This window comes from Vipera berus (genome assembly GCF_964194415.1).
Source record: "Vipera berus genome assembly, chromosome: 1".
Taxonomy (NCBI): domain Eukaryota; kingdom Metazoa; phylum Chordata; class Lepidosauria; order Squamata; family Viperidae; genus Vipera; species Vipera berus.
In genome coordinates, this window is record NC_138202.1 from 35,910,636 (window position 1) to 35,934,490 (window position 23,855).

Consider the following 23,855-nt stretch of genomic DNA (forward strand, 5'->3'; position numbering starts at 1 on the left):
AAATATAGAAATCCTAGCTTTTGATACTGCATACTCTATCTCTGAAATATTTGAAATGTCCTTCAAATTAAATTGTTGCTATATGCAAGTTGTACTCATTAGTTCACTTCAGCTCCTTTAAGAATCTCAACCTAATAAAAATGGAAGCAACCTAAGAGCCAGTGTTAAATTACTTTGGAATCTCTGGTACATTAAACAGAAGGGAAATACTTTCCCACTTCATCGACATGCATCTGCAAAATCACTATCAGCTTTCTTTGGCCCCTGCATAAACTAAGATGGAAATTATCTTAACGGAAATGAGTAAAGTCTGAGATTTTATCCTCATAGTTTGCTTGTCCCACCCACATGAAAATAATGTCATATTTTTAGATTGTCTATCCAAGATAAGGCATACAGGAAAGACCACATATCAGAGCGTGTTTGTTGTGAATTTAACATTTGAATAAAATTTTATTACACATTTCAAAACAATAATGAAACTGTAAGTCCCAATAGGCTTTGATTTCTATTGGAAGAACTTTTACTTGTCATAATTTTCTGAAGTCTGCTCACTCCAGGAATTGACAACTGTCAAGTACTTCATGGCTTATTCTCTGGAAGATGTTTTAAAAGTGCCCCATTCTACATCTCCAAAAAAGGTCAACCATCAGCCATTTTGGACACCATTTTTTCTAGTTTGCCCAATAACAAATGACATTGTGCTAGTTCAGATTCTAGCTCCAACTCTATTGTGTTGGACTATATAAAAGATTTCCCCAAAGCCTTATGTGGAGGCTGAGCCCAGGATGGCCAAGTGAGTGCACAGAAATCACCTCAAGTTTTTTTTTTAAATCTTAGCTACAGCCTTCAAATTGCCAATAAACATTGACGTCAACCTTTATCAGCATAAAGTGCTAAAAATTTAAATAGCTAATTTTGTTAAATATGAAATAAAAGATTACCACTGCCAGATTTAAGCCTATGGATTTAATGAACAATGCATGAGTTAAAAATACTGTTAACATGAAAATAACCTGAAGTGACAAGGAAAATTATGGGATGGGGATACATTCTGCTAAGGGACTTTTGTGATCTTACACACAAATGCTTGAAGATTGATATTAAAAGTCAGAATATTGCAATGTATATTTAATATCAGTTTATTCAAATTTTAAATGGAGACACTACAAATTATCCTGATCACTGAAGAATTAAAAACCCATCACTATGAATAGCTTTCAAAAAAGGTGAGAATATATTGTTTATTGACTCCCATCAGTTAACTGTTTGAAATTCAGCTGTCCAAAATGTCATAGATTAAATTACAGCCTAGGTAACCTATATTCCTGAATGCCCTTGCAACTTTACCCTCAGTAATTAATTTAGATTTGTTTCAATTATGTTATATAAAAATACTTTTGAAAATATAAGAAACCTATCACTGACACTTTGGATACACATCTCTAGCTGAAAGGCAACAGTATTCCAAAAGGACTTCACCTAGGCCAGACACTTCAAATTGTTCAGAAATGCAGCATGCAGTATCGAAAAGTATGGCTCTGAGGAAATAATTTTTACATTAAGCGTAAAGATTGTTTATGCTCAACATTCACTTATGTTTTGAGAAAAAAACTACCTATTCAAGTTCTATTTCTTTGATGCAGCATTAAGGATTAAAACTTACCACTTTACCAGGCCTTGCCCATGTGCAAATAAATCCCTCCTGACAAGCAGTGACTATACAGTCTTCAAGAAAAATTAACACAGTCAGTCTTTCATGTGCTATCTTTTTACAGATAAGAGGCTCTAACAAAGGAACATCTTCCATTCTGGGACACAGAGGCGTTCCCAAAGTTTTTGCTGGGTCTGTTTTGGTTTTAGTAACTAGATTCAGTTTGTCACTGCTCTTACTAGATATATGTCCCATACTATGATTTCGCTTATGATCTTTTTCATGGTGTTTTTCCTTCCGGTCATGTAATGATAAGGTTGCAAACTTACTAACACCAGAGGCAATGGCACCATCCATGACACTGCTTTTGCTGCCAGAATTGGAAACTGCAGAATGTGGAAGGCTATTGGAACGTGGAAGAGGAGGGGGTACAGAGTTTCCAGGTGTTGTGATGCTATTTCCATTACTTCCTGGGTTAGCTCCACCACTTCCTGTGGGGGGACTTGTGGCAGTCATGACATTTGTATGTGTCCTTGCTCTTGAGAGGGGCAGGTGTGGGAAGAGGATGTCTTCTGTTAGATCCCATAAACATAGCTGTGTGTCCTGACCTACTGAACCAAACCTGTATGTTACACTTACAGGGCGACTCTCTGTAGAGTTCCTTTTTGATAATCTTGACTGCGTACTATTTGCTCGATCTCGTCCAAAATGGAGGAGGTCTTGGAAGTCCTCATCACTGCCGCTGAATTCCATTGGATCATTTTCTTCTACACTGGTTGTATATGGATCAAAGGCCACAACACTGACCCATGATTTGTGTCCATGGCCTCTAGCTATCACTCGACAGTCCACAAAAGACCAGACAGTCACCAAATCATCTTCTCCACCTGTTACAATATATTTTCCATCTGGGCTCCAACATGCACACAGCAGTCCTCCAAAGTAGCTTTTCATTGTACCATGCAACTCAACCGAATCAAAGTTAAATACACGAAGAAAGCCATCTTGACTTACACATGCCAAGAATTTTCCATCTGGAGAAAAACCAAATTCATTTAGGGCACCTTCACCTACTGTCCATTTAAGTAAAGGGTTTCGTGTAGATTTGCTTTTGCACGTATGGACTGCAAAACTTTCTCCTTGTTTAAGTAGCTGATAGTGTGGAGCTGTGGTACCACAGTTGTGTTCTACATTATATAAGTACATATTGCCACTGGAATGAGCTACTAGGAAGAGACTTTCTGAACCAGGCACCCATTTTACACAAGTTACTCTGGACTTGTCTATTAGCCTCTGAAAAACAAAAGAAAAATATAGTTATCACAGTTCTGCATTGTTCACGCAATATTAATTCCTTGTCAAAAATACATATTCCTTCTTGACAACTCATTAAGATTTTGAATGGTATGGAAATTAAGTTAAAAGAATATTTTTTCTTATAAATATGAAATAAGAATATAATAACTAGACAGATTTGTTAACGTTTTTAGTATAAAATCAGGCTCAGGAAAGTACACATATTTCAAAGAAAAAATACTAATCTATTAAATTCTGGCTTAGGGTTTTTGATCTGAAATGAAATTTTAGACATGCAAAGCTTCTCTCCCCTCCTTTCCCTTCCCCTCCCTTCCCTCCTAGATTCTGAACCTATGTACTAGATTTTCTGATATTTTAAAATATTGAAGTATTCTGATATTTTAAAATATTACAATATTCAAGTCATTATTCATTTCGAGTCATTGAAGTGAAACAGAGCACAGAAAATAACAGATGGTATTAATAATTTTTGAAGGCAGCTAAAAAATAACAAAATTGCTTCTTTCTCTAAAACAGTATCATTTTGCTTTAACTGGGATATAAATTTCATAGGTGTATTCTGGAGTTCTTAACAAAGAGGTGTCACAGTGGACAATCCATCATAATGCTTGTATCTACTTATAAAAGCTAAATGTTTATTCCAGACCTGTGAAAGCAACAACATCACACCATCTAACAATGTAAACTAATACAATTATAATTCCAAAATCATCCACCCACCATTTTAACGTTAACCATCTTCCCTTATGAAAAGGTTTCAAAATTAAAAATCCTAAAATGATTACTGCTTCCATCCATTTAGAATTATTCAAGTTATGGTAAACTCGGATTAATTTATATAGTTGTTGTAATATTTAGAGAAGCATGAACTAGAATAATTCCATCTCAGCATTTTTTTTCTTCCATTATTTTTTATTTAGAATAGACAGCATGAGAGTGTTGTGTTTTGTTGTACAACTGGAGCTAAGCAGGCTATATTTGTAGATGAGTAAGTAGGTGGCCACAATGCTAGTTTCTCTTCGACAGGAGCCACAATTTTTGGTGCTGATTGTGAGTTAAAGAGAAGACTGAACTGAAACTTTGGGGAGGACAATCTTGATTTGTAGTCCAGCAGATAAACTGATATACAAGCTGCAAGAGTCCCTGCTATAAATTGTTATGAATAAAAGATAAAATCATTGAACAGATAATGGTGATAGAGGGGAGAAGAGGGTGTTTCAACAAAATTGTATAGGACGGTTTTTGTTCTATGAAAGCTAGCATAAATTGTAATTTTTTGGAAAATGTACATTGATTTTTATCCTTTCAATTTCTATGGTGCTTTTTTATAGAATGAAAAGATTGCGATTGTTTTAGTTGTTCACAATTTTGAGAAAAAAGTAGCATCTTGGATTCTAATCTCACTGAAAGATTATTTCCTATCTGAAGTCTCCAAAAAGTTCCCTAAGGAACCAAATAAAAAATAAATCAAAATCTTTCCTCTATCCTTTTCTTTCACAAAACTGTACGAGAGGAATTTCTCTTCTCTTCTCCTTTCACTGCAAACTTCCTCTCCCAGCTTATTCCTTTTCTATTTTGAGGGATTTGTAATAATTGAAAAATAGTTTGGAGGAGAAGAATTCTCTATTAGCAGATTACCTTTCACTGACAGGATGACATAGCAGAATAACAATCTAATAGCTAATCTAATACCCTATTTTTATCTAAACAAATGTACATGAAAAACATTGTTCATACCAAGGCTCATTTTACACAGCATTAAAACAAGCAAAAAAAAAATCAGGTTCCTAAAGAAACACTTCTGCACCTATCTATTTTATTGTTATTATTATTTAGTCTGCAATAGATTTCTAACCATGATTACAAACTATCTGAGCAAATTCAATGAAGCATATGGAATGCTAATTAAAACAGGGGAACAAATACAGCTTTAAGACAGAGGAATAATTGCCTGGTATAAAACTGGCTGCAATCAAAGTACAGTATACCCTTATCTGCTTTAGCATAATACTTCTGCATTTTTCACTGTAAGGATGGGAAGTTGGAAGAAGGGCTGGAAGAAAAAGCCAACACATCTATTTTGCAATAGTGCTATAATATACACTGTTGTATTCAATATTCACCAGGGCAAATTGTTTCCAAGTAAAAAAATAATTATGCCATACATGAAGAAAATGTTATAAAGCATGCAAGTATATTTGCATGCACTAAGATTAAGACATTCACTTACTTCTTCATTAAATAGCTTGCTAGTTTCTTTTTTAATAGGATCTATTAGCTGCACCTGTCCTGCAGAGAAGCCCACTAGAAGAGAAACACTTTCTGCTGTGGCTGTTAAGTGATTGAAGTCATGACATGTAGGTTGCGTTCCTTTGTATATTCTTTTATCTATTGGTTTACTCAAATCAGCAGCCTGCAAGAAAGATTGAAATTGGGATTAGCAATGGGTAACACTTCAGTCTAAAATGCTAACTCTTAGCTCTTTGCTAAGAGAAAAAGCAAATCAACTATTTATAGCCACCAAGGCATTTAAAAAACAAGACTTTTTAAGAAACCAGCTTTGTCCTTATTCAATCATGTATTAAGATTTGCCAAATTTTTGTATAATTAGGGATTACTGTTTTCTTAACTCTCATCAGGGAGTTGATGTATTTCTGCCACAAACTGTTAATAGTCATATTTTGTAATTATAGTTTGGACCATCTGCATTTTACATATGAAACACATTCATAAAAAAATACATTCACAGATTATGCATATAAAGTACAAGAGGTAACTTTATTCTTTATAACATTTTTCACTACAAGTACAAACAATGAACTTTTTACCACACCTTTATAAGCATTTGTTACTGAATCTAGGTGACAAATACAGTTCATGGCAGATGGCCAGGTTCGATTAATCAATTAAAGGAAATATTTCAAGCACTAGTTGAGTCTCTGTATTGTGTGGGGAATCAGTAAGTGTTCCACTATGCCAGATGCATTGGAACAGAGTCATGCTCAATTATTAGGGTGCAAAAATGTTTTGAATATAACCCCCAGTATCCACTAGATCAGACATGACAAACTCGTGACATCATGTGACGTCGCACAATGTATCGGGACAGTTTTGCCATTGCTGGCAATGGGGTGGCCATAGCTTCCGGATGACATGTCCGGCCCACAGGCTGAGAGTTTGACACCTCTTCACTAGATAATCTACTAAATTTCACAATCTTGTAACTATTTTATTTTTAAAACATAATGATACATCTTAACTCCATTTTGGCAATTTAATATAGAGAAATGTATATGTGACTCTACCCTTGTTTAAGGACAGAGGAAGGATGAAGAAGGAAGTTACAGGTGAACTTCTAAGGGCCATATGGATAGTTACAAAGCATTCACTGAACGTAAGAACTGGGGAAAATCCAGGTACGCTGTCAAATGTTAGTCTAAGTTAGAATGAGTCTCCTCATTAAGCAAAAGGTATGTGCACATAAATGCCACAATCTGCTCAGATAAAGGTTCTAGATAGAAAGGCTCTAGATTTCTGTCATTCAGCAACAAAGAGCAGCCAATCAGACTAGAATTTTACGTGGGAGGAGTATGTAATGGTTCATCTTCACATCAACTCAAATTTTAAAGTGAAATATGGAATTAAAAAATGCACTGATAAAAAAATACACCTACAAATATTAAACATGCAGAAAATCAATACAAGTTTTAATTACAAGATAAATATTTGGATTCAAGTATTATTTCTAAGATTGAAATTATGTTAATTATTTCAAAATGCAAAACCATTTTCTACAAACTAATGCCAAGTAGTAGAAATCAAAAGACAAAACAAATAATACTGGACTGTTTTTGTTATTACTAACTTCATCAGTATTTCACATGGAAAATTCTTTATAATGTCAGAACATTTGAAAATCTTAAAATATAATATGTCAAGTAACTCTAAAGAAATATTTACTGCAGTAGTACCAATAGTCCTCAAATGATGATGGTAATTGGGACCAAGAGATGCAGCTATAAAGCAAAATGTCTCCAAGGTCACTTCCAACTCTGTTATTCTGTTATGTGACTGTGCCAACTTACAATGTTAGTTCCAATTGCTGTCAATAGGCAGTGCTTAGGCGTGTCGTATGCTCGCCATTTGCAAACCACTGACTTTGCTTATCAGAAAACAGCAATGAAGGTCACAAATGGTGAGGCCATCACCACATGACATTATGACTATTGTAATTGTAAGCCAGGTGACAAGTGCCTGAATTGCAATTACATGACCATGGGGACACTGGAACAACTGCAATGCCATGGTTACTTCAAAGAGTGGTCACTAAATGAGGACTAACTGTATATACTTCAATGTTGCTTCAAGTAAGTACTAATAGTATTGTAAATTTTTTTTGAAAACTGAAGATAATTCTCCTGCCTCTCTCTTACATATCCAACCCAACATCTGAAATACACACACAAATTCTCATCTTCCCTTCCCTTCTCCCTATGAGTGATATGTGTTTTCCTCAATCTCAGGTCCTCTATCAGAGGCCTCAGAGTTTGAGGGTTCTTGTGGTATCTTAGCTGTTCCCCAGCACTGCACTTTTCTGGACAGGGAGCTCGGACATCATTCCTGGGTTCTGTTGGATGGAGCCTCTCTCCCAGCTTAGTAGTCACAGTTCAAAGTGTTCCTACCACCACTGGGACCACTTTGACCTTTACTTTCCACATCCTCTCCTCCTTCAGGCCTTGGTCCCTTTCCAGCTTCTCATACTCCCTTCTTCCTGATGTTGCTGTCACTTGACCCCGCTACATATATCATCATTGCAGTCTTCTGATCTTTGTCTATTACCACAATGTCTGGCTGGCTGGCTAATATCTGCCTCTGACTGGATCTGGCAGTCCTAGAGAATCTTAGCTCTATTACTCACTGTAACCTTCTGAGGAACCTCTCATCTGGATTTGGGAGGGTTTACCAATAACTGTCTGGCAGCCATTTTTAAGATGACCTGACCCTTGTGGGGAACAATAGGGCTCAGGACCATCAGCATACTGCAGGGAAGAATATTATATCTATTCGGCAAAAACTGAGATCTTGTCAGATTTGGATTGAGATGCCTGTGGCATGGACTTATGGGGTTGATCTGTACTAAGTTTCACTCTGTGATTCCTGAGAAAGTTGACAGGGTTTTCACATCCGTTATCCTGGTCAGCTGCTTGTTAGTTTCATGCTCTATCCCTGATGGTTAAAGCCATACAGGAGGTAAACTATGGTTCGGTCCATGTGGTGATGTTGGCTTTCTTCAGTGAAGTGTTGATCCTGTAATGTACCCTCTAAAAGCTATTACTAGACTAGATCCTGGAATTTACTATGCTGTCTCCATTAACAAAGAAGGTAATTGGGCTTCAACTTTAGAGGACCCTGGCAGAAGTTCATTATTTGGAGTCATTCCAGTTGGGTTTTAGGCCAGAGTTCAGTACAGAAACATTAGTTGCACTGGCTGATGACTGGTTAATGAACTGTATCAGAACCAGGATGGAGGTGGTGTGTTCATTCTGATGCTCTTTGATTTCTCAGCAGCTTTCGATACCATTAGTCACAATATACTTTTGGACCAAATTCAGGAGTAACAAGCACCATTTTACAGTGGTTCTCCTTTTCTCTGTGGCCAGTATTGACAGTTGAGGAGAAAGCATGCTTATAGGTTCTTACTTGTAGGGCACTACAGGATTCAATGCCCTTTCCTCTTCTTTTTAATATCTAGATGAAATCACTGAGTGAGGTCATCCATTGGTTTGGAGTCAGTTATCATTAGTAAAGAGAGCCAGTTTGGTGTATTAGTTAAGGCATCAGACTAGAAAATGGGAGACCATGAGTTCTAGTCTCTCTTAGGTACAAAACCAACAGACTGGCCTGGGGTCATTCACTTTCTCTCAGCACTGGAAAGGAGGCAATAGAAAACGACTTCTGAAAATCCTTGCAAGAAAATTGCAGAGGTTTGTCCAGGCAGTCTCCAAGAATTGGACACAAATGAACAGAAGAAAAATAATTATCAGTAAGTGATGATTTCCAGCTGCATCAGGCTAGCCAAGTATTGCAGTCAGACTCCTACCTCAGTGCCTGGAGACTGTGCGGGGAATATGACAATACAATGGAATTGTAGAATATTTATTACAATAAACATTGTAGTAAAGTGCAAGGATAAAGGTCAATGAATAGAGAACTTGATGTGACTGGACAGTTCCGAACCAAAAGAGGCTAAATATAAATGCAGGGGTTGGGGAAGAGAAAGAAGTAGGGAAAGGTTAGAATGTAATGGTTTCTAGAATTCTTTCAACCCTTTTATTATATTTGCTTACCATACCCATGGTACTATGCTGTACAAATAAATCTCAAAATACAATATAATCAAATTTAAACATAACATTGGTAAAACAATAAGAAACATTAACTGAATAATTAAAAACAGAAGCAATTGTAGTCATGGCACTAACCCTAGTTTACATAGCAGGAAATTATGATTCAAAAGCCTCCTACCAAAGTTTATTGCATTCCAGAAGAATGGCAGTTTGATTCTGATGTGAGACCATTCCACAGTGTGGAGACCATCATAAAGAAATGGTCTAGATCCCACAGAAAGTTACATCTGGTGGCGCTGGTCCTGAAAATGTCTGAAATACAAGCTACATGTGGCTGTAAAGGTCTAGTCTCTCAAATTCAGGAGTGAGGCAGGTGGCCAGAGGCGGAGCCAGGTAACAAACTGCAGGTCTTTCAAGATATCCTGCCATATTTTCCCATTCTTTCATAAATGAATACTCTTTTCCCCCATCTTAAGACCTCCATGTACACAACTTGCCATCTGACTGCAGGCCAAGAAAACCCTAAGAGTGTCACTAATAGCCAAAGACAAGTCATTTCCGCTCTTAGGCACACCAGTCATTAAACTGGTCATGGCTACTCCACACAGTTCTCACTTTTATTACATCATATATCCCTGCAATCTTCTAACTAAATCCTTGTACTTATATTTTTGTCTGATAATGCTTTCTAACATCATTTTAATTTCTCCACCCAGGCTTTTATCAATGTAATACCATGAAGTGAGGAAAACCTCTACTAAGTTCTCACCACTAGGGGAGGCAATCTTCTCTCTACAGCAGGGACTGTCAAACTGCTGGCCTGCGGGCCGGATAGGTCACGCGGAAGTCACGCCCACCCCATTGCTGCCAATGGCAAAACAATCCCGATACGTCATACGACGTCATGTGACGTCGCGAGTTTGACATGTCTGTTCTACAGTATTCGTCATCCAGAAAAAAAATAAAGTGTGAAAGAAACTGCTCCGTTCCAAGTGTCTTTCGCATAAAAACATGTCACACTTTCAAGAGTTCTGGTATTTCTTACAACACAGCACTGATGTCTGCACAGTCCATCGTCTTCGACTCTACTTCCAACACAGACTTAATCTTCCAATGCCAGTGGCAAGGGTAATGGCAAATTCAGTGGTGGTACCTCTAATCTTAACTTGTCTCAAAACTAATTTAATGGATAAACAGGGACAAACACCAGAATACCAGATCAACAATCAAACAGTAAACAATATCCCAATCAAAGAACTACCAATTCAGACAAAAACAAACAGTAAGCAATAGCCTAAATCAAGGAACAACCAAGAAAAAAACAACACTCCCATCAACACTGATAGGGCAAGCCACTGCATATAAAGAGAGCGCAAATACCACTCCCTTCTAACACTGAAGATGTTATCTAGTTGGGTAATGAAATGTCTGCAACAAAACAACAAAACTAACAAGGACTCCACAGTTCAACCCTGAGCTACAAATGCTCCCTTCTATGGGATGTAATGGAGCTGCTTGTATTATTTTCTCCCTTCTTGCCAAATCTCATTCACCTTTTAGGGCCTCCTCCTCACTATTGACTGCTATTTCTTTCTGTTCATCTCCCGATCAGAAAACATCCAGTACTCAGTAGCAAGCAATCACTCCATGATTGCAGAATGTACAATCTCTCTCTTGACCTGCTATCTTTGGCCACCCATACAAAGGATGTCCCTAAACAAGTGATATTTTGAAACATTTTTTTTCCTCTTTTCTTTTTCTTTTTCATAGCCCCGGAGCTATGGAATCAGTTACCGGTTGAGCTCCGGATGGCGCCCGATCTTCGCTCCTTTCGCCGCGATCTAAAAACATTCTTATTCGAACAAGCCGGCCTGGCCTGATGGGGGATTGGTGGGGTTTTTTATTGTTGTTTTATTGGGGTTTTAATTGTATTGACTGTTTTTTAGTGGGCATATATTTAATCCTTTTTTAATTTTTGTAACTTTGTATTTTTATTCTTGCCCTGTTCACCGCCCTGAGTCCTTCAGGAGAAGGGCGGTATATAAATATTATTAAATAAATAAATAAATAATAAAACACTCTTTTCTCTCAATTGGTATTTCTTTGATTGCTTCCTTCTGTCCTCACAAAGTTGATGACTCTTCTTTACCAGTATGATTGTACATGCGCACTGGGAGGCATGGATTGGGTATCACAGGATCATATCAAAATGGGGGTAACAGAAGGTGGTGCAGTTACCAACATTCTGAGCTGCTATCCAATGGTCTCATTAAAACATATTAGGGAAAATGTTGGGATATTTTTCTCTGCAGGTCTAGCCTAAGTGGTCCATTTTAAAACTCCTTTGGCAAGCTCTGCTCCCCACACTACAAATCTGATCCCATTCTGTTGAACTTTCAGATAATTATCATCCCAGAGAGGTGATAAAGTCCCCATTTCCTTTACATAGTTTATTTCTCATATTCCATTGGTTGGAAAAGAATGAAAATGAGAACATGCACATATTTCTATAGTTATGAAGATCTGAAGAATTTATTTCTGGTTCTGTATCACAGCAGTGGGCTGCAAAGATCTCATTTGGGAATCTTTTAATGATGTTCTTATAGCTGTGAATGACATAGTCAAGCAACGCAAATGATGTGATAAAAAATGTAGGTCTTGGTTGCCTGAATGAAGCTCTTATGAATACTGTTTCTGCTTTGAAGATGTCAAAAAAACCCCACGTCTGAACATGCAACTTGGATGTTAATAAATATTCTTATAACATTAATTATGTTCTTTTTCTTAAGGAGGTCTCTAGTCATTGATCTTAACTTTCAATCAAGGTTTCTCAAGTTACCACCAGAATTATCTTGCATGAACTCAAGTATATGTTATTAGATTATGGCAATTAATTCAGTTAACCATGAAATACTGCTTTTACTCTTACAATTCTCTCAGTGGATGTAGTCACAAACAGTAGGTATGTGCATTAACTGCATTAACCCCATGAATTATGAGAATCAATCCTCAAAATACATTTGTACCACCTTTAGTGTCATCAGCATCTACCATTTCAAAAGTATTTTATAGTAGTTTTCCAGACACATTTGTGTGTGTGTGTGTGTGTGTGTGTGTGTGTGTGTGTTTGTGTGTGTGTAAGGACTGGTACATAACCCATAGCTCTGTGCACATACACCAAAAGAAAAACCCAAAATAAATCTCTTGTTGAAATAGATATAAAGAACTTCACGATATACACCAGCAAAAAAAATAACTGATAAAAAAATGCATGCTTTGTTTATGCCAGACATGTCAAACACAAGGCCCAGGGGCCAGATCCGGCCCGCGAAGTGGTTTCATGTGGCCCGCGAAGCCATCCTGGAAACAGTGAGGGAACGGCCCCCACTGCCTTGGCCCTGGCCCAGAGACCCTCCTTCTGCCAGAGACCCTCAGATCTGTCCCACTCCTGCCCAGGCTCCCATAGGCACCCTTGATGTGAATGATGTAGAGCTGGCCACGCCCAACCAGTAGGCCATATGCACTCTAGCCACGCCCACCCAGCAGGCCACGCCCACCCAGGCCACACCTACCCGGCCCCTTGAGGGCAACCACAATGCTGATGCGGCCCTCAATGAAATTGAGTTTGACACCCCTGGTTTATGCAATAAGCTCTCCTTTCTGTTTGGATGAATATACAGATTTTCCCAATATACTTTAATCATGTTCGACCATGATAGAGTCTAGCCAGCACATCTGATATTGCAAGGTAATGTTATTGGAAGAGAAACATCAAGAAGATTCAAGTGTGTACAAATAATCTAGACAGGAAAGATGTAAGCCTTGGTACAGCTGGCTAGAGCATTATTAATCATGACAGGACAGTCTTTTTTGCTAAAAACAGCTAAAATGAATACACTGTTAAATATTTACAAACAGTAGCAATCAGCCATAGTAATGAAATGTCTAGTATGCACATTTTCTGAAATAATGTTGGTATCCATGTCAAGAAGAAATTTAGGTGAAAGTAAAACAGTTTCCAAACTCACAGCATATGGTTGCAATGTTCATTTAATATATCTCCCGACAAAAGACTTTAGTGTTCAAAACAAGGAAGGCCAATGTAATATATACTGCAACATATTTTGACAATAAACACTGTGCAACAGCTGTGCTGAAGAAAGCAGGGGGAACCAAAATAATTTCCGCACAAAATATCTGGAATAGATTAATGGATGGTTTGAAGTACTCTGTTAAGGACTGCTCACTGTGACAACAATTTGTGAACAAAATAATGAAATACAGGAAGCATCAGGACCATCACACGCATTAAAGTCTATTTTTATTACGTTGAATAAAATGCAGAGAAATAACAAATATTACTGAAATTGAAAGGAACTTACTGTAGTAAATAGAAAACACAAACTATAATAATGGAATAAATATTGGACTAAGTTCGTTTTCTAGCCAATATTTTCAATAGTACCAGGATGAGTCTTTTTAACTGGGGAAAAGAGGAACAAACTTTGACATAAACATTGAGCAAACATCTTCTTACAAAATCAACTAATACATTTCAGGGAAGAAGATAATCCATTCAAGATATATGTACCTGCTAATGACTGTTTTTAAAAAAATCACATTGATAGAAATATCTAGTTTAAATAGTTGGATTCAGAAATAATTGTTGAACTAATTCAACTTTTAGCAGCAGTATCTTTTTTTCTGCCAGGGTGAGAAAATCCTGGGAATTCTATTTATTTTTCAGCAAAAGATGAAAGCTGAATTTGCCAATCTCCTAATAACTAAAACTTCCTGTTCTGACTTGATTTAAACTGCTTATTTTTAAAAAAAAATCATATTTCATTGAAATGGGTATTTTGGTTAAAAAAAATTGTCATTTGAGAAAACTAGCCAGATTAATAATAAAAGTGGATAATGGCTGTTCGCCCAGGATATTATGGCAAAATATTTTTCCAAACATCCACAACAATAATTGTATTGGAATTCAATTCATTGGTTCCAATAGAAGGGAATATATATATATAGCTCAGAGTTCAACTATGGAGTCTCAGTGATCTCTGAGCTTGGTGGTTTGCTTGCATATGTTTGCTTGCAACTAGGTAATAGGTGAAAGTATGGTTTTCTCCTTCAAAAGATGCAATAAAAAAAAGCTAAGGAAGAAATAAAAAGACCAGAACACATCCTCTCCAGTAACCAGCACCCAGTTAAGCAGGGATTAACTCCAGGCAAACAATCAAGCAGAAAACAATTCCCTCATCAAGGAGGCATCAAAATATCAGCTTGCTTTATATTAAAGCCTTTATTGCCATTTGAGATTAAAATTAAACTGATTTTTTTGGGGGATGCATCTTCCCAAAAGAAAATCTTGGTCTCTAAGAGCTAAAGGACATGTACTAGATTACATCAAACTAAATTATATTTTTACTAGAAAATCTGATTGTAGATTATTGCTGAATAGCAAATAATTCGTGATTTAATTAAATAGATCTTAATCAAACCCATACTGGTAAAAATTACGCCGCAGGAACTCTTTTCTCCATTGAATCATTATAACTCCTCCACTGAGAACAGTACATACAAGAGAAAGGTGCGTTATTGTCTTCAGACGGTATTTCTGTTTTCACCAAAGAATCCAGTTCTTTGTGAATTGAATCTTCTTTGCATAGTTCAACTACTATTTTTCTGTTAACCCAGATAGTTGTCAAAGGATAAATAGTGCAATTATGTCCGCAGGAATGTATTTAATCTGCTTGCTCAGAAGAGAAAAATCTGTAACATTGGAACTGGAAGGAATTCTTTCTTCTGGACATTACTGGGTTTGTTCTTAGAATAGAAAGTGGAAGTTTTTAAGAAGAGACTGGACAACCATTTGTCTGAAATGGTAAAGGTTTTCCTGCCTGAGCAGAGGATTGGACTAGAAAAAGGCTTTTCAACCTTTTCACAAATTGTACCACTTTTAGGACATGACAATATTCGAATACCACCAATGCTTAGCAAGATGTCAAAAACTTGATGACTAAAAAAAAAGGGGGGAAGGATTTTGGGTTTTACTGGTTAGATTCATTTGTTGTTATAGAAATAGAAATTTTGGCTTCCCCCCAAAAGCCTTTCCTCTCTGCCTCTCTCACATACACCTCCCCCCAAAAGCCTTTCCTCTCTCACACACATTTTCCCCCAAACCTTTCCTCTCTCACACACACAACTTACCACCAAAAGCCTTTCCTTTCCCTCTCACACACACTTCCCCCAAAAGCCTTTCCTCTCTCACATACACTTCCCCCAAAAGCCTTTACTTTCTGCCTCACACACTTCCCTCCAAAACCTTTCGTTTCACACACACTTCCCCCAAAGTCTTTCCTCTGCCTCACATACACACTTCCCCCCAAAAGCCTTTCCTCTCACACAATTTCCCCCAAAACCTTTCCTCTCCGCCTCTCTCTCACACACACTTCCCCCAAAAGCCTTTCCTCTCTCACACACATTTCCCCCCAAACCTTTCCTCTCCGCCTCACACACACTTCCCCCAAAAGCCTTTCCTCTGCCTCACATACACACTTCCCCCAAAAGCTTTTCCTCTCTCACACACACACATTTTCCCCAAAACCTTTCCTCTCCGCCTCTCTCTCACACACACACTTCCCCCAAAAGCCTTTCCTCTCCGCCTCTCTCTCACACACACACACTTCCCCCCCAAAAGCCTTTCCTCTCACACACATACATTTTCCATTGTAACGAGTAACAGGCGCTCACTCTGTCACGCAGCACTCGGGATTCGACCCGCCAAACTGCCGACCTTCTGATCGACAAGCTCAGCGTCCTAACCCACTGAGCCACCGCGTCCCTTACATACCACCTGCCAGGTGCCAATGTATTACTGGTTGTACACGTACCACCAGTTGAAAACCCCTAGACTAGAAGACCTCCAAGGTCCCTTCCAACTCTTGTTATTCTGTTAATAAGAAATGTAGAGCAGCGGGAGAGATGACATGAACAAACTATATATTTCTTTATTTAAATGGTCTAAATTAATACACTGAAATCTATTTCAGACAGATTAATATGTTTTCATAAAGGAGTCCCTGCTAATTTTGCTCCGCTATGATTGCCAACTATAGGGGACAGTGCTCATCTCCATTTCAAGGCCACTGACCCAGTGCTGTCTGAAGACATTTCCGTGGTCATGTGGCCAGCATGATATCATGGAGCACTCTTACCTTCCCACTTAAGTGGTACCTATTTATCTATTTGTATTTGCATGCTTTTGAACTGCTAGGTTGGCAGAAGCTGGGGCAAGGATGGGAACTCATTCTGTTGCATGGCACTTGGGTCTCAAACTTGTGCTGCTAGCTTTCCAGCCAACAAAATCAGCATCTTAACTGCTGAGCCACCACATTGTCCCTAATATATTTTCATAACCTATTTAAATTTTAAAGCATTACAATTCAGATATGTTTAAAACAAAACCATCCCCTTTTTAATTTTTTTCTGCGTATTTATTTAAGCCATAGGTCTAAGATGATGAAAAGTTCTTAACACAAGTTTATGTTGCCAAAATGTGTACAACTTTAAACCAATGGAGTTGAAGACTGCAGTCATAATCTAAAAAATCATTCATTCACTCTGCATACCGTCACTGTCTATTATGCATTACATCAACTTTTATCTTTTGTCTTATATTGTTCAGATAGCAACTGAACACAGTGCTGCATGTTATTGTGCTACATGAATGCATAAAGGTTTTCATTCTTTTGTTTGGTACAAATTTCTGTTAAGCTATTACAATTGATTTATTTTTCTCTTTGATATATTTTGTTGACCAACTAGTATAAAAACATAACACTTCTCCAACTGAACACAGTTGCTATTACAGAAAACATCACCTGAGGAACAATGTATTAAAAACATCTATCCCTAAATTCACTCTTTAATGTAAATTTTTTTATTTATTTATTTTATTTTTTTTATTTTAATTCCATTTATATCCCGCCCTTCTCCGAAGACTCAGGGCGGCCTTCAAAATGAAGTATTGAAAGTAGAGGAACAGCAGGAATATAATGCTTCAACTAATCTTCTCAATCTAGCCCTTCCTTCAACAGTGTTTAAAAAGAGAACACTATATTGGAAGAAAGTTAGCTACCAGAATAATTAGACATTTCTATTATTCCAAGAGTCCATCCCAATATTGATTTTTATTTTTAAACCTGATGTGGATAAGCTATATTGGAAAGGTTTGTTTTTCAAGTGGAAATATCTAAATATCTATCTATATCGGAAATGAGTACTTAATATTGTATCGTGCATAAAATTATAATGAAATTCCACATTCTAACATGCAGAAATTAGTTTACGTACTTTTGATCTTTTTTTTTAACCACAAATTGAATTCAATTATTTGATTTATTTATAAAATTTCTATAATGCCCATCACACTTGCCACACCTGATGGATGTCCAGTTTAAATTCATATTTGTCAATCAAAATAAGTGAGAATTAAGAAATTTTTGAATAGTTTACTACTGTAGAGCAGGGCTTTTCAACCGGTGATACGCGTACTACTAGTAGTACTTTGGCACCTGGCAGGTGGTAAATGTACAGTGGGTTGAGCAGCACTGTAAAAAAATGTAAAAAAAGTGTAAAAGTGGATGAGGTGAAGGGAAAGTCAGCTGGAACTGCACTTTGCCTGGGTCCTACTGAGAGCCCAGGATCAAAGTGCACAGCTCCAGCTGATTGAGGGCGGCCTTGGGGGTGGCAGGCAGCGTAATGTAGTCTTCAGGTGGAGATTCAGCTGGAGCTGCATGAGGCATTGCCTGCCTGGGTCCTGTGGAGAGCCTAGGATCAGCAGGATCAGTGCACGCAGCTCCAGTTGATTTGGACTGGCAGGCAGCCTCACCCAGTCTTCAGGCAGAGATTCAGCTGGAGCTGCGCGAGGCATTGCCTGCCTGGGTCCTGAGGAGAGCCCAGGATCAGCAGGATCAGCACATGCAGCTCCAGTTGATTTGGAGTGGCAGGCAGCCTCACCCAGTCTTCAGGCAGAGATTCAGCTGGAGCTGCGCGAGGCATTGCCTGCCTGGGTCCTGAGGAGAGCCCAGGATCAGCAGGATCAGCACATGCAGCTCCAGTTGATTTGGAGTGGCAGGCAGCCTCACCCAGTCTTCAGGCAGAGATTCAGCTGGAGCTGCGCGAGGCATTGCCTGTCTGGGTCCTGAGGAGAGCCCAGGATCAGCAGGATCAGCACATGCAGCTCCAGTTGATTTGGAGTGGCAGGCAGCCTCACCCAGTCTTCAGGCAGAGATTCAGCTGGAGCTGCGCGAAGCATTGCCTGGGTCCTGCTGAAGGGAGGGAAGAAATGATATTAAAGGGGGGTGAGGGAAGTGATGATATTAAAGGGGGATAAGGGAAGAGATGATATTAAAGGGGGGTGAGGAGTACCTGTACTTTATCACTTTTTTCTGTTGTTTTTGTTTGGGGGGAGTTTGGTCATCAAGTTTTTGACACCTTGCTAGGTGACTGGTGGTACTTGAATATTGCGATATTCTAAAAGTGGTACAATCAGTGAAAAGGTTGAACAGCCCTGCTGTAGACTACAAAAACACATGTACAATGGAATAATTTTTTTTGATGTAGGACATGTAAAGGAATTCTTAACATCTTAATTATAGATATAAACAAAATGTCATTTTAAGAAATTGCTTACATTCTAAAATGGAACACAGATGGTTTATACATGTATGATAATTTGAAAGTTCTGCATTGTTACTTGAATCAGCATAACTGCTTCGTAGTTAAAACAAAAGATAAAACTGCCTTCAGATCCACTTCAAAATTCTTTCATTCTTTCTGACAAAGTTGAACATACTAATTCAAAAAAATTGGAAAAAATAAACAAAAAAAGAAGTTCTCACTTGAGGCACAAATGACCTGGCCCCGCATTACCTTGTTCCAGGCACATTAAGATTCAGCCATCTGGAAAAGGCTCTAATGCTGGGAAAGTTGGGAAAAAACCCCGAAGAAGACGACTAGCAGAAAAATGGATAGTCTCAGTTACAATGCCAATGAGTGCACCCTTGAGAGACTTGAAAGAACAAGTTAGGGATAAATTGTCATGGAGAAATTCTACCTATGTGGCCCCAGGTGTTGGAAAAGACTTGATGGCACATATTCATAATCAAGGTGACATGAAGGAGTTGAATTAATACAACACTAATAATTTCTCATTATTTTCATAAATAACTCAAAGTGGCACAACATTCCCTATTTTCCCCACAACAACAACAAACCTGTGAGGAGTTGGGCTGAGAGACAGTACCTGGCCCAAAGTCACCCACCTGGTTTTCATGCCTTGAGGCAGGACTACAATTCAAAGTCTAGATGTTTCTAGCCTGGTGTCTTAATCACTAAAATATTGTTACAATAAATCCACCATTCCCAAAATTTCAATGTACTGTTGTATTGCTCAATTGTGTTCATTTTGGTGTTTGGACTTTTAGGGGAGGTATGTACATTAAGATTACACTAAAGGGAGATGTGATGGCAAAAACCTTTGGAACCATTGGACTTCTGTGTCCCAAATTCTGTCCTCAATAAGTCTTGTTACTGGAAACAGATTGAGTCCTCCTTCAATTTTAGCCTAGTTAGCCACTAGTAAATTACAGTGGAAAGTATATTTTATAATATCTGCTGGCCTATTGGCACTAGACCTTTCAGATGATTACGCGAATCCTGGACATCTTTGTTAACAGGAAGCATGCGGTAAATAGGTATTAATTTGACAAGGTTATCAGGTTTATTCTTCAGCAAATGCTCAAATTGAACAGAAGATACTTTTAGACATCACCCATCAAGATCTGCAAGCAACACCTGAAGTACCTTGTACCTCAGTATACTTTGGAAAAAATGCAAAAGTCTTTTACCTTACACTAAACATCTTTCTGCATTAAAATATAGTTGGGCTCTTGCCAAGGTTAAGCTAATATCTTCCCCTCCCATAATGCCTCTAACATTTCACAGCAAGAATAATCGCACTCAACAACATCCCAAATGATTTTGAACAGCCATGTACTGAATCACTTCCTAAATAGCATATGTAAGATGTTCCATGAGAGGGAAGCTCCTATAAAAATGTCTGAGTCCATTCCCATCATACTTCATGGAGGGGGCGGGGAATGGACATTTTCAGCAAATATTGATCACATTTGGGGCACTTAGCAACCGGCTCAGCTTTATGGCCATTTGCAGGGTCCTACATTCACATGAACATGATTTGTGACTTTTTTGATGGTTTCCCACCTTTACTTCAATTTCCGGCAAAAAACACCCACTGGGGAAAATTAATTTAATAGCCACTATAAAAAATGCAGCACAAAAACACTCAGGTTTAGCCCATAATGCTTCGATTTATGACTGCAAGGACTTACCAACTGTAATTTTGGGCTCAATAATAGCCATAAGTCGAAGACTACTTGTAATTGGTACATTAGCTATATGCAAAGCTTCTCCTGGACTCTCATTTCTGCTGGACAGCAAGGAGAAACTCTGTTGTAGCACAATCCTAGCAAGAGACAGCCTTGATCTCTGAACCAACAGTCAATCTATCTTGCTAGAGTTAGGTCCTAGCACATTCCTTCCCATCCAGATCCTTATAGCCTTCAGATCAAGTTATGACTTCTACTCTGTCCCTACTGGACTGGAAATGTATAATTGAGTATTATTTGCATACTGATAACACCATATCCCAAGCCACTGATTAACTCTCCAAACAGCTTCAATTGGATGGAAAGATGGTTTTACTCCCCCCATGGGAGTATATACTGAAGTGACATTGGGCTTGATCTCTCTGCCCCAACACATACGCGGACTGAACTGGCCACCTAGGAAGAAGAATTACTACCAGTACTTCCAATTCTTGCAAACATTACAAAAGGATTCCATCATTAACCACTGAAAGGTTGAACAAGACAAGTAGAGTTGCATTCTCCCTATCCAAGGGCTCCCATAGGTCCCTGATGAGACTGACCACTTTTCAACACTTGGCAGGATCTGAAAAGGTTAAGATTAAAAACTTCTTCCAGAATCCTAGTTGCCATCCTTCCACCTTCTAAACAAGGAGGGAAAGCTTGAAGACTAAGATAATATTAATTAATATTAGACAACCTGTGACCCACTGGATCATTATTTCTTTAATATTTCCGTACTTATTTTCAGAAATATTTCCTTACCTAAACACAGACAGAATAACCAAGGTGGGCAAAAAACAAACAAACAAACAAACAAACCAGTGGGATCAGAAGTGTCTTCTGACTTCCAGATGGCTTCCCCATTGAGCTTCCTTACGAAAAGCTGGCTCCAAGTGTTGGAAATCTTCCTTCCCTTCCCAGCTGGCAGGTAAATAGCTGCAGCTGGTGGGGAAGGGAGTGAGGGAGTTCATGAGTAGTTGGTGCAGTGCAAGTGTAGAGGGACTGGGTGTAGAGCAGACATGTCAAACACAAGGCCCGGGGGCCAGATCCGGCCCGCGAAGTGGTTTCATGTGGCCCGCGAAGCCATCCTGGAAACAGTGAGGGAACGGCCCCCACTGCCTTGGCCCTGGCCCAGAGACCCTCCTTCTGCCAGAGACCCTCAGATCGGTCCCACTCCTGCCCGGGCTTCCATAGGCACCCTTGATGCCAATGGATGTAGAGCTGGCCACGCCCACCCAGGCCCCCTGAGGGCAACCGCAATGCTGATGCGGCCCTCAATGAAATTGAGTTTGACACCCCTGGTGTAGAGGGTGCACCATTTTTCCACTGACCTTCTCCCTGAAAGCTCCCACAAGCAAAATCTTTTCTAGTAGGAATGTGGCTAATGAGGATCATGTTCTTTTCAGGTTCCCCATCAACTTGTGGGAATCTGTCAAGGAATGTTGAAAATGAGGATCATGTGACTATGGCTGACCAGTGCTGGCCACCACCAGCGCAATGGTGCTAAAACGGCCAAAAATTCCCCAAATTTCATCCCCTCAGGAGTACAGGGCCTGAGCATTCTGTAAGTTAGCTCATTTGTGATACATTTGTTAAAAAGGCTTTGCCCTCTGATGCAATGTTTCAACTAACTGAATGTTACAAAGTATTAAATGGATACAAGACTTTTAGCAGTATTAATACTGCTGGACCTAAAGTCTGACTATTAAAGAGATATATCAGTGCCTCCCCTCAATAGAAAAGCATTCACAATTGTCTATACTAGGGGTCAGCAACCTTAAACACTCAAAGAGCCACTTGGACCTGTTTCCCAGAGGGGGGGGAAACACTGGGAGCTGCAAAATGCACGCGCGCCCGCATGCAAAGAGGAGAACTTGATTGAGGAGTTTAATTAAAAAGAAATAGACGCTGCTGTGCATGAGTTCTCTCTCTCTCCCTCTCCCTCTCTTTCCCTCCCTCCCTCCCTCTCCCCCCCTCCCCTCTCCCTCTCTCCGATCTTCTGCTCACCTGGCAAGCTGGCTTCACGCTGTTCTGGACAAGCTGACACACATATTCTTATTCGGCTGGCTCCCTCCTGCCCTGCTTCCTGCTGCTTCCTGCTTCCTGAACAGCAAAGGCAGAAGCCCCGCCCAATAAGCTTGTCAGCTTCTCAGAGAACAGCGTGAGTTAGTTATACACACACACACACACACACACACACACAGAGAAAGAGAGAGAGAGAGAGAGAGAAAGCGCAAGTGCCTCTCTCTCTCTCTCTCTCCCTCTCTCTCTCTCTCTGCAAATGGCTGGGAGCCGCAGGAGAAGGCTGAAAGAGACACATGTGGCTCCAGAGCCGCAGGTTGACTAGACTCTAAGATGCCCCCAGGCCATATATGTTCTCTTTCTCCAGGAGGTGAAGCGGTCTTAAGATTACCACTCAAAAAGCTCACCTCACCAAGCACTCTATAAATTTCCTAAAGATCAAGAGGATAAAACTCTTTCCAAATAATATTACAAGATGTCACCCTCAAGACTTTAGATTCTGCCCAACTCCAAACAAATGCAATGATTTTATCTGCAAAATCTCACAGTAACCCATTAATGTCTTTCTACTTGCACACCCCTAAAAGAAACTGATTCATTTTAAAAAGGGTTGGCAGATAGCTCTTTATGGAACAATAAGGATAGAGAAGTAACTCTGCTTCGACTCTTTGAATTTATAGGCTAAAATTTGGGCTTATGCCTCTATCTAACTAATTATTTGCCTTCTGCCAGTATTACTCTAAATGTCTCTTCTCTTCTCTCTAAGTATCTCTAAGGAGCTCTTTAGAAATCAAAGGAACCAAAACTGAGCTATTTACAATTTTTTTCTCCTCTGACAGATTAAGTACTTTGAAATAGAAATCAGTTCTGACAGGATGCCTTCCCCCCTCCCCCATCACACACACAGACACACATGCACACACACACATAACAGGCACATGATGACCTAGGTCTGTCCACTGTTCCCATGGAAGCCATGAAATCCTAAGCCTCCTCAGAACTAATCCAGGGATGAAATGTTGAAATCACACAAGATAAACAGTTTTGGTATATCAATCA

General features: G+C 39.0%; 1 protein-coding gene across 3 annotated transcripts in view; it reads right to left on the reverse strand.

Annotated features, from left to right (window-relative positions):
* Positions 1-23,855, reverse strand: part of WDR20 (WD repeat domain 20) — a 57,222-nt gene that overhangs the window by 23,271 nt on the left and 10,096 nt on the right. For all 3 annotated transcript variants that reach the window (XM_081314073.1, XM_081314072.1, XM_081314074.1), the window contains exons 2-3: positions 5,202-5,384; positions 1,667-2,947 (exon numbers count right to left, since the gene is read on the reverse strand). In XM_081314073.1, the coding sequence (XP_081170199.1) occupies positions 1,667-2,947; positions 5,202-5,384 (1,464 nt within the window). The remainder of the gene's footprint in view (positions 1-1,666; positions 2,948-5,201; positions 5,385-23,855) is intronic.